The sequence below is a fragment of the Balaenoptera physalus genome (assembly GCF_965194825.1).
Source record: "Balaenoptera physalus genome assembly, chromosome: 17".
Taxonomy (NCBI): Eukaryota; Metazoa; Chordata; class Mammalia; order Artiodactyla; family Balaenopteridae; genus Balaenoptera; species Balaenoptera physalus.
The window spans coordinates 46460121-46472283 of NC_138895.1; the positions used below are offsets into that span (position 1 = coordinate 46460121).

At 37.4% G+C, this 12163-nt stretch overlaps 1 protein-coding gene across 10 annotated transcripts in view; it reads left to right on the forward strand.

The window, feature by feature from the left end:
* Window positions 1-12163, forward strand: part of CPQ (carboxypeptidase Q) — a 501324-nt gene that overhangs the window by 108193 nt on the left and 380968 nt on the right. For all 10 annotated transcript variants that reach the window (XM_082432729.1, XM_082432726.1, XM_082432732.1 and 7 more), the window contains exon 2: window positions 580-1046. In XM_082432729.1, the coding sequence (XP_082288855.1) occupies window positions 614-1046 (433 nt within the window). In that variant the 5' untranslated portion in view covers window positions 580-613. The remainder of the gene's footprint in view (window positions 1-579; window positions 1047-12163) is intronic.

Sequence of the window (12163 nt, forward strand, 5' to 3'; positions counted from 1 at the left end):
CAAGTTACTTAATCTCTTGCTACCCCAGGATCCTCAGTTCTAAAATGAAGGCAATAATAAGAAACTGTTTCATAGAACTGTTGTGAGGATTAAATGTGGAAGGGGTGGGGTTAGGGAGAGCATCAAGAAGAGATGACGTCTCTGAAAGGGCCTCGAAGGATAAGTTCAATAGGCAAACAGGAGAGAGCATATCAGGTAGAGGGAACTCTGAAACACATTTGGATCATACTGTGTTTAGAAGAAGGGGTAGCAGATAACACTGCCCTAGCCCTATCACTGCTACCTCTATTTCTTCCTCTCTTTCCTAGTTATCTTCTTATTTTAATCTTTTAGCATATTTTAAACTGATTGCTAGGTAACATGTGAGTTTGTGGTTTTAATACATGCTACCTTGTCAATAAGGCCAATCATTGCCTCTTTTCTTCTTCATTCCTGGGAGTTATGGTGCCTGAATTTGATGGTAGAAATTGGGCAACAGTTGAGAAGGGAAGGGGAATCCTGTTTGAAAAGCAGTCCCTGGGTTACGGGCAGATAGCTGTGAGATTCTTTTCCCTTAACACATATTTCTTACTTACCTAGATTATTTTAGGAAGAAAACAGACTGGGGAAAAAAATGAAGTTCCATGGCTTCGTATTTGTTGGTGTTGTTCATCTTTTATCCCTGAACTCTGGGAAAGCTGTATATGGGAATGGCGTCTCTCAGAGGACTTTTCAAGAAATAAAAGAAGAAATAGCCTGCTATGGAGATGTTGCTAAAGCAATCATCAACCTTGCTGTTTATGGTAAAGCCCAGAACAGATCCTATGAGCGATTGGCACTTCTGGTTGATACTGTTGGACCCAGGCTCAGTGGTTCCAAGAGCCTAGAAAAAGCCATCCAAATCATGCACCAAAACCTGCAGGAAGATGGGCTGGAGAATGTCCACCTGGAGCCTGTCAAAATACCCCACTGGGAAAGGGGAGAAGAATCTGCTGTGATGCTGGAGCCGAGAATTCACAAGATGGCAGTTTTGGGTCTTGGCGGCAGCATTGGGACGCCCCCAGAAGGTATTATTTGCCTTTTCAAGTCAATTTGCTGTGTTCTTTATTAAAACTAATGCCATGTGACATAACTGATTATAGTGTGCATGATTCATATTATAATTGGGTGATAAAAAGGAAGATATAATCATTTTGCATTCCATTGGCTTGAGTTCTTGACTCTTATACTCCTTTTTTCTTCCTTTTTTTCCTCTCTTTCTTTTCTGAAAGTGTCACTTTTTAAAATGAAGCATCTACAGCTATTGGTCCATGATACTTATGAACTGTATCACTTAATAATTTCTATCTAGTATAACATTAGTATCATTCTGTAGAGAATTGAGATATATGTAAATAGGTTATAAAAACTATGACTTCTTCCAAGTGGCCTCAGTGTACAGAATTTCTTAGAATTAATGAAATATGGGACAGAGCCTTGCACATTGAATTGATTTGAGGTAATTATTCTTACAGAACCTGAGGTCTCTAATGCAAGGGGTTGTCTAGGGTGGAGTTCTATCTTTACTTATCAGCACTCTGGCTCAGCCTCATCAGACAATATAAATGCTTAGATCAGGGATATAAAACCAGTCAACAGTGAGCTATCAGTTGGTATTGGACTATTCATGGACTATGCATGTATTCACGGACTATATTCCTATGGCAAAGGAACTACAGTTGGTCCTTGAACAACACGAGAGTTGGGGCACCAACCCTCCACGCAGTTGAAAATCTGTGTATAACTTACAGTCAGCCTTCCATATATACTGTTTGCTTCTTCTGTATCTGTGAGTTTCTGCATCTGCGTATTCACTAGCCGTAGATCATGTAGTACTGTTGTATTTACTGTTGAAAAAAAATCCATGTGTAAGTGGACCTGTGCAGTTAAAACCTGCATTGTTCAAGGGTCAACTTTAGTTTATAAAAAAAAAAGCTAGTTGAGCTTCTCTAAAAAGTTTATAGAAACTTTTGGCCTTCTCTAATGCCAAGAGACACACCCAGTAGAGAAGCAGATGGTCAGCTTTTTAAAAACATCTTTATTGAGATATCGGGACTTCTCTGGGGTCCAGTGGTTAAGACTCTGCCCTTCCACTGCAGGGGGTACGGAAGAGTTCCATCCCTGGTCAGGGAACTAAGATCCCGCATGCCTCGCGGCCCAGCCAAAAAACCCCAAAAAACAAAGAGCAAACCACTTTATTGAGATATAATTCACATACCATAATATTCACCCATTTGAAACGTGCACGTCAGTGGTTTTTAATATATTCACAGAATTGTGCAACCACCACCACTATCTAATCAGAGGACATTTCATCACCCCCAAAAGAAACTTTATATTCATTAGCAGTCATGCTCCATCCCTTTCCTACCACCCTCCTAAGCCCTAGGTAGCCACTAATTTGCTTTCTGTCTTTACGGATTTGCCTATTCTGGATATTTCACATGAATGAAATAATACACTATACTTTCTTTTGTGACTGGCTTCTTTCATGTAGCAGGTATTCTAGGTTCATCCATGTTGTAGCATGTATCAGTGCTTAATTCATTTTTATTATTGAAAAATTTCCCATTTTACGGATATACCGTATTTTATTTATCCATTGATCAGTTGATGAACATTTGTTTTTTTTCCCACCTTTCGGCTATTATGAATAATGCTTCTATAAACATTCATGCATAAGTCTTTGTATGTACATATATTTTCATTTCTCTTGGGTATATACCAAGGAGTGGAATTCTTGGTTATGTAATAACTCTATGTTTAACTTTCAGAGGAACTGCCAAACTGTTTTCCAAAGTGACTGCACCATTGTACATTTTCACTGACGTTTTCTAATTTTTACACATACTTGTTAACACTTGTTATCTGTCTTTTTGGTTACAGCTGCCCTAGTGGGTATGACGTGATATTCATTGTGGTTTTTATTTGCACTTCTCTAATGACTAATGATGTTGAGCATCCTTCCATGTTCTTATTTGCCATTTGTGTATCTTTTTCAGAGAAATGTATACTCAAATCCTTTGGCCGGTTTTTAATTGTGCTATTTGAATTTTTATTATTGAATTGTAAAAGCTCTTCATGTATTCTGGTTGCAAGTCTCTTATCAGTGTGATTTACTAAGGTTCTTTTCCATTCTATGGATTTTTTTTTTAAACTTTCTCGATGGTAGTATTTGCTGCAGAAACGCCTTTAATTTTGAATTAGCACAATTTATCTAATTTTTTTTTCTGTTGCTTGTGCTTTTGGTGTTATATCTAAGAAACCATTGCCTAAACCAAGGTCACAAAGATTTATTCCTAAGAGTTTTATTTATTCTTCTAAGAGTTTTATAATTTTAGCTCTTACCTTTAGGTCTGTGAGTTAATTTTAGGTGTGAGGTAGGAGTCCAACTTTTTTCTTTTGCTGTGGTCATTCAGTTGTCTCAGCATCATTTGTTGAAAAGACTATTCTTTCCCCATTGAACTGGATGTATTTCATTAATTGATTTTCAGATGTTAAAACCAACCTTGCATTCCTGGGATAAATCCCATTTGGTTATGATGTATAATCTTTTTTTATATGTTACTGAATTCAGTTTACTAGTGTTTTGTTGAGCAGTTTTACATGTATGTTCATAAGGGATATTGGCCTGTAGTTTTATTTTCTTTGTGTGATGTCTGTCTGGTTTGTTATCAGGGTAATTCTGGCCTCAAAGAATAAGTTGAAAAGTATTACGTTGTCTTCTGTTTTTCAGAAGAGTTTGTGAAAGATTGGTATTAATTCTTTAAGTTTTTGGTAGCATTCACTAGTGAAGCCATCTGGTTCTGGGATTTTCTTTGTGGGAAGATTGTTAATTATTACTTCAATATTTTTCCTTGGTATAGATCTATTCAGATTTTCTATTTCTTTTTGAGTCAGTTTTAGTAGTTTGTGTCTTTCTAGGAATTTATTAATTTTATATAAATTATGCAATTTTTTTGGCATACAATTATTTATAGTATTCACTTACAATTATTTTTATTTTTGTGAAGGTAAGGATTCAAATTATTGTTTGGTGTCATTTGCTTTCTGCCTGAAGAACTCTCTTTAGTTTCTTTGTTTTTCAAAGCCAGTCCGCTAGCAGAGAATTCTCTAAGCTTTCATCCATATTTAGTTCTTGGTTTAATCTTCATTTTTGGAACACAGTTTTACTGGATATAAGGTTCTTGATTCACAGCTTTTTACTTCCAACACATTGAATTTGTCATTCCATTGTCCTCTGGCTTCCATTGTTTCTGATGAGAAGTTAGCTGTTAATATTACTGGAATTCCCCTGTACAGGCATACCTTGGAGATATTTGGTTTGGTTCCAGACCACTGTAATACAGTGAATATTGCAGTAAAGCGAGTCACATGAATTTTTTGGTTTCCTAGTGCTTATAGAAGTTATGTTTACACTATACCGTAGTCTATTAAGTGTGTAATAGCAATATGTCTAAAACAGTATACATACCTTAATTAAAAAATAGTGCTGTTGGGAAAATGGCACCAATAGACTTTCTCAACACAGGGTTGCCACAACCTTCAATTTGTAAAAAACACAATATCTGCAAAGCACAATAAAATGAGGTATGCTCCTTGTGACAAGTCATTTTGCTCTTACTGATTTCAAGATTTTTATCTTTATTTTTCGTTTTCAACATTTTAATTTTGACATATGTAGGTGGGAATTTCTTTGCTTTTATCTTGCTTAGAGGTTGTTGAGCTTCATGTATAGATTAATGTTTTTCATCAATTTGGGAAGCTTTCAGTTTTTTTTTGTTATGAATATATTTTCTATCCCTTTTTTGTTCTCTTTTCCTTCTGGTACTTCCATTATGAGTATGTTGGTGCACTTAAAGGTGTCCCACGTTTCTCTGAGGCTCTGCTCATTTTTCTCCACTTTTTTTCTCTCTGTTCTTCAGATTGCATAATCTGTATCAATCTATCTATTAAGCCTAGCTTAATAATATTTTCCCCTGTGTCAGAATAGCTTATTTTTCAGCCAGTATTCGGTTAGAGGTTGTGCTTAAGCCTCTTGTGCCAGTGAGGCTTCTGCCCTTTGTTGATGGATCTGTGTGCAGCTTGGAAAATGTTTTCAATCTGACCCATGTCCGGTTTTTGATTGTTCCTAAGTAGGACCATGTGGATAGCCTTCCCAACCCCCAGGGTTTATTGTGATCCAGGGAGGGTTTTCCTTGGTCGCTTTTTCCTCCCTGGTTCTTTTTGTTAAACTTCTGATTGTTCTGCCATTTTGCTTGTTGTTAGCAGTATCATGAAGCTACCAGTACCCCCTAACTTGTTCTCTACCAAGCTCTCCATCGTTTCCAACAACACCCTTAGGCATGGAATTCTCTATGTTCTGTTCCAAATAAAGTCACTACCCTGGTTAAGAACTGCAAAGCTCTTCATCCTCCTGGGTTGCCTCTTCCTTGGGAGTTCCCAGGAGCTAGGCATAGTGATAGTGGCCTGCTTCCCCAGAGTGATATCCCTGGCAGGTGCTAGAAGGGGCTGGTGGTAGCTACTGGTCTTTTCAGCTTGCCTCTCCCAGCATGGGACCTCTGCCTATGAATGAGCTAAGATAGCAGTGATCAGGGTCCCAGTTTTCTCATGGCTATACTTGGGGTAGGGCTTCTACCATACAAGTAGGGGCTGGGTAGAGGAATGGCGACCTAGTCCTCTTGGAGTGGAGTGGCCATAATAGAGTTTCTATAACATGCAGTTGGGGATGGGAGAAGGAAGCAGGTTATGGCCAAATGCTACAGACTCTCATTATTCTAACTTAGATTTAGTATATTTTCTTGAATGAATGTTTCTGCACTTGCTGTATGCCATTAGGACAATTTTGAGAGACTGTAAGTGATTTTTAAAAATATTTTTCCCAGTTAAATGTTTTGTAGGGAGGAAGATCTGCCAAGTTTCTCACTGTACCGTTCTGGAAGTACCACTGGGATGGCTAGTTTTGGTCTCTCTGAGGCTGTGTGAATAGGTGGTAGAGTCCTCTAAGGTGTTAGGGACCCCTCAGCTTGGGTTCTATATTGTCAACCAGGAGTTTGTTTAATTGCCTTCTGTTGTCACTAATCTGTGTTAGACACCAGCATATATACATATTTATTTCCTTTTTAGCCCTCCTAACTATCAATATCTTTAAAGGTCTAGGGGTTTTTGTTTGTCTTGTTTTGTTTTGATTTTAACAAATGAGAAAGCCAGACTACAAGAGATTAGGTAATTTGCCCAGGGTTACACAACTAGTGAGAGACCAAGTTCAGGTATGAACAACTGTCAAACTCCAGACTTTGTGCTTTTAGTCATTAGACTATATTGCCTCACATACAGATATTTTAATGTTATTTTCATTTATAAGATTTCCCTTTTTATCCATTTGACTGAAGCAGATCTGTCTCAAAAGTTGCTGGTACTTATACTGCAGATTATACTGGTATCTGTACCTTTAGACATTTTTTCTCATTTTCCTTTCTTTCGTATCCTCATTTCTTGTTTCTGTAACTGGGCCTGCTCTTCCCTGGCTATCTGCCTGGGAAAGCTGAGCCAAGTTACTGATTGCTCCTGGGCCCTTAAAAACCCAAGGGAAGAGAATTTTACTCACTGGAATCTATTGTGGTGTCCCAAAACTCACTTTCACCCCATTCTTTATTCCATGGAGCTCAAGGTAGATAAACAATTGTCTGGCAACTGGGCTATTTTAAGCTCTAAGGAGACTGGAGAGTTAAGCTGGACCAGGTGTGAAAAAATTCCCACAGGAGATAGGGTAAAGTCTGCATAAAGGGACCTCTAGGTACAGGTGCAGATCTCATCTCCCAGGAAACCCATGTCATATCCTTGGTTTAGCCACCTACTAGTTGTGTGACTCTGGCCCAGTCATTTAATCTCTATGGGCCTTAATTTTGTCACCTATAAAATGAGAGATGGCTGACATATGAATCTGCAACATCTTTCTAGATTAGAAAGGCTGTGGTTTTTCTGAGAATCCACAAGGGATCAGTGAAGATGATCACAAGATCACAAGAGCAGTATTCTCCTAGGCATGTGCTATGGAGCAGATTCTTTATGTAACCAGAGCGAATTTTTTTTAAACTTTCCAATTCTAGACTTGAGTATTACAGTGTGTATTAGTTTATTTGTGTGCCCAGGTTAGGGCTCTGTGAGCTCTCTGTGGAGAGCTGGGAGAAGACTTCCTACTTGCATTTCCAAGAACTACTGGATGTCCTGCAAACCCCACAAATTCAGCATCTTGTCTGTGTTTCTCATCTTCATTAATGACGTTGCCAACCGCCCAGGTGCTCAGGCTCAGAGCCTCAAAATTCTGCTAGTATCTGATATGGTATCTTGCTTTCATGTTTTTTGTCCCCTGTCAGGAATGCCCTTATTTAAGGATTCAGCTTGAATGTCTCCTCTTCTATGGAGACTTTTCCTATGCTTGCTCATCCCCAAGGAAGTATTGACAACTTCCTCCTTTCTGCTTTTCTTGTACCCTATACTTGCTTATGTCATAAGCATTTCTCTACAGATAATAAGCCTCTTAGAATCAGAGATCCCAGTTTCAGTGGTTCTCAACTGGGGATAATTTTGCTCCCTAGAGGAAATTTGGCAATGTCTGGACACATTTCTGATGGTCATGACTGAGAGGGGGTGCTACTTGCCTTTAGTGGGTGGAGGTCAGGAATATTGCTAAAACATCCCACAGTGTACAGAACAGCCCTCCCCTTCCCCCACCTCAAATAATTATCCATTCTAAAATGTCAGTAGTGCTGAAGTTGAGAAACTCTGCCCTAGCCCTTAACATAATATTTCATACACAGAAAAGTGTTGAGAAATATTCGTTGAATGATTGAGTCTTTCCATTTATCTCACTCCAACATTCAGTTGGTCACCAAGACTTAAATGTCAAATGACTCCATTTTTCTATTCTCACTCTCACATCAGAGTTCAGGACCTAACATCTCCTGCCTACAGTGTTAGAGTCCTTCTTAACTGAGCTTCCTGACTCCAGTCTCATTTTAATCAATTTCCATACTGCTGCTTCAATTGTCTTTGTAAAATATAGATCTCATAATGTCACTCCCTTACTTAAAATCTTTTCACTGTTTAGGGTATAGTTCAAATTCTTACGACCTTTAAAAAAGTGACCCCAGGCTCTGCTTCTAGGCTTATGTCTAGTTCCTCCCTAGCCACGCACCTTGGTCCTAGCTGCTCTTGCCTGGACATGTTCATACTTCCTTGACTTAAAAACTGCTTCCTGGAGCTCTGCTAACCCAATCCTAATCCCAACCCAACCTAACCCTTCTCTGCTTGGAAAATCCCTGCTCATTTTTAAAACTCATTTAAAGTGGATCTTTTCTCTAAAGTCTTTCTTGAACCTAAACCTAAATAAATGTAATTGTTCTTTCATCTCCATTCTCATAGCACTTTGTTTGCCTATATTATACAATGATCACAATTTACTGTAGTTGATTGTTCACGTGGTTATCTCTTCTGAGAAACTGTGACCTCCTCCGGGGTAAAAGCCACATCTTATTTATCTTTGTATCTCATTTAGTGCTATACCTAGTAATGTAATACAAATGCATATTAAATAGCTATTGACCTGACGGGTAGATTTGTGATAAATATCACACATTTGAAAAGGATATTTAAAAACTTAATTAAAAAAAAAACTTATTCATACTCAAGCTTCCTTTAGCCTTATGTGATTTCCATAGGTCTTTATGTCCTTGTCATATCCAAATAACAATAAGTTTTGGTTTGCATCTGAAGTGAAGGCACATAGGAAAGAGGAGGATAAATGAACATCAGTCAAATCACAGTGAGGTTGTTTACCAGTCAATTCTTTCTGAAAGCTTCAGCAACATGGATCAGAAAGCTACAGCTTAAGCTTATTCCAGAATTTCACTGTATTAATCGTATGGAAACCTAAGATAGCCTTCCTGCATACTCCCAGCACATCCACCAAACGAAGACATTCTACAGCCAATACTTTGATCCATTTCTTAGTGAGATGCTAACTAATTTACGCCCAAGGTCCCATCATCAGATAGTTAGTTGTTTGTACCTGTCCTCTTTTCCTCCTTTGGTCTCATCAGGAAAACAGCATTTTCACTGTTTTTTTTTTTTTTTTCAGGGCTTAATCTTTGTCTGATATCTAATTGCAGTATGAGCAGAACTGCTCTTAGGAGCCTGTATCCACAAATGATACTTAGAATTTGGAGGTGTGGGATCAGCTGAAGGATCTGATTCCAAAGTGCCACAGGTTGCAAATTCCCTCTCTCAGCGTCAAATCAGGATTGGAAATGAGGAGGAAGGGGGCAAAGGAACTCATTTATCGAGAGCCTGTCTATTATACGCTAGTGATTGTGCAGATTCTTTTACTTACATTGTCTTTTGGGATAGGTGTTGTTCACACTTGACAGATGGCAGGCTCTGGGAGGTTTAGCACTTTGTCCAAGGTAACACAGCATATAATATGTGGCAGAGTCATGTCCTAAGTCATACCTTCCCAATGGCCTTCTTTTTCACCCAGCCTCATGGTGGATCTTCCTGCCCACATCTTGCAGGTATATCTATTTTCCTCTTGGCTGTTTCCTCAAGAATAGGGCCACCACATCTGTCTCCTGTGTGCCTTTACACTCTCACACAAACACAACTGAAAAAGCACAAACCACAAGACGAAAACATTACCAAATTTGATTGCACAAGAATTAAGAATTTCTGTTCAATGAAGGATACCGTGCACAAAGCTGTTAGGCAGATGGAAAAATGGGAGAAGATACTAACACTGTCTAAAATCATTATGAGATTAATATGTAGGCTATGAATTAGTGGAAATCAAAAGAAAAAGGCAGTAACCCTAATAGAAAAATGGACAAAGGCTCTGAAAAAGCAGTTTAAAGAAGAGGAAGCCTGAATGCTAACAAGTGTATAAAGAGATCTTAACTCATTAGAAATCAGAACAATGCAAGTTTTAAAAATGAGATCATTTTACAGCAGAGATATAAAATGCATTGGTAGTGCTGTGGTGATATAGGAACCCTTCCTTATACATTTCTTGGTGAGCATGAAGCATGGTGCCACAATTCTGGAGAGCAAACTGGTAATATTTAGCCCACTTAAATATATTTTCATACCCAATGAACAAATAATTCACTTCCTTAGTATATTTCCCAAAGAAATTGTCACAGAGGTCCCTAAGGGTACATAACAAGGATGATTATTATGGCCTAATTTTTTGGGGTAGTATCCATCTGGAGGTCCATCACTGGGAGAGTAGACATGTAAAATGTGGTAGATGCTCCTCAGGGTATGTTATACAGAAGTTGGAAGCAGCAAACTAATATATATAGCAAACGAATATATATATATATATATATATATATATATATATATATATATATATATATATATGTATAAATATATATATATACACACATATATCTCAACGTGGATGTATCTTACATGTATAAAGCCTGGGTAATAAAAGTAAAAAATAGAGTGACATACATAATACAGTTGCATACATATACATACAATTTTTGCATGCACTCAGAATTATAGTTCACATTTTACAAGAAGACATATAAGCAAAAAATATCTTAGAATGGTTGCCTACCCAGGACATGGGTTGGAGGTAGGAATGAAGATGGGGATAAAAGAGAATAAATAAATTAAAAACAAGAAAATAAAACAAGATACTTGCCTTGAATAGGCCAATGAAGATGGTATGCTATGAACTAAGGAGTATAATTAGCCCAGCGCTTTGTATCTGATATTAAAAACAGAAATCCACTTGTCAGTCCATGAGTCATGAGGTTAAGGTAGGTATTTGGGTAATTTGTCATATTCTCCAAGAGGAAAGGAAACCACTTCTCTTTTACTTTTTAAACATTATCCAGTTACCTCTTCGTCCATAATCTTATGATAATCACTTCGATTTATGCTTATGCAATGTAAAATCTTTACTTTTTACTAATATGTTCTTAGTTTTCATGTAATATATATCTTTGTCATTTTTATCCTCTAACTTTCAAAGCTCTGCAAGCAGGGATGATGTCTCTTTTCATTTGCTTTGTGTAGCCTTCAGTATAGTAAGACCTTTAGATCACATTAGTTTAATTTTTTGGAAAATCTTCTAGGAAGAGGTTTTCTTTTTAAATCTAAAAGTATGGATAATGTTCCCTGGAGACTTGATGATGAAATAATGTAGGTTGATAGTGCCCAGGTATCCTTTCTAAAAAACACCTTTCTCCAGCTCACATTTCATCCCTTCCTTTCCTTTAGCAAATCTCTGACTCCTTTTTACTAATGGAAAATATCATGGTTTAATAACTGTAGGTTTTTGATAACTGATGTTGTGGGTGAATCTAAGAAATGTGTTCAATAATCAAAAGACTACAATTAGTATTGAACTTCATCATGTAGAACTAGGAAATTTAGATATTTCTTCTCAATAGTTGTGAATCTGTGTCTCTTTATTTCTCTTTCTCTTTGTATCTCGGTTATTTGCTCTGTCTCTCTGTGTGTTTCTTTCTCTGTACCTCTCTGTACTAACCATCTCTGCCCTTCTCTGTTACTCTCTTTATTTCTCTCTTATTCTTTTTTTGTTTTGGACTCTGTCTTTTCATTTTGTCTTTTCGTTTCCTACTTCCTAGTTTCTGGTTCATTGCCTCACCAACGGTCCAAGGCTGATGTCTCTGCAGCTATGTCAGGTTATTGCTCTAGATTTAACTGGAACTTCTATCTTTTTCTTAGTCTGTAAAAGTCCTCTTTGACAGCCTCATTGTATTCTTAGAATTACAGTCACTTGAAGCAAGTTGGTGAGCACATGTTTTGTACTCTTATAACAGTAAAGAAAAAATTTGTGATGCATTTCACATTGAAAGTGATTTCCTAACAATCAGTGCCATTTTCATGGTTGTTGGAAAAATGCATCAATAATATCAATTAGCTGAAGGCACTTTGATTTCTCCAGGAGCAGTCAATAGACCAAGGCTTGTAGGACTCCTTACATTCTTGATTTTCTTTGTCTGAAAACATTGCATGTAAATTTTCCAGGAAGTTTCAGAACTTTATATCATCAAATTGAAACATTTTCCTGAAGAAATATTAAGACTTGTCCTCTTTAAAAGTAGAT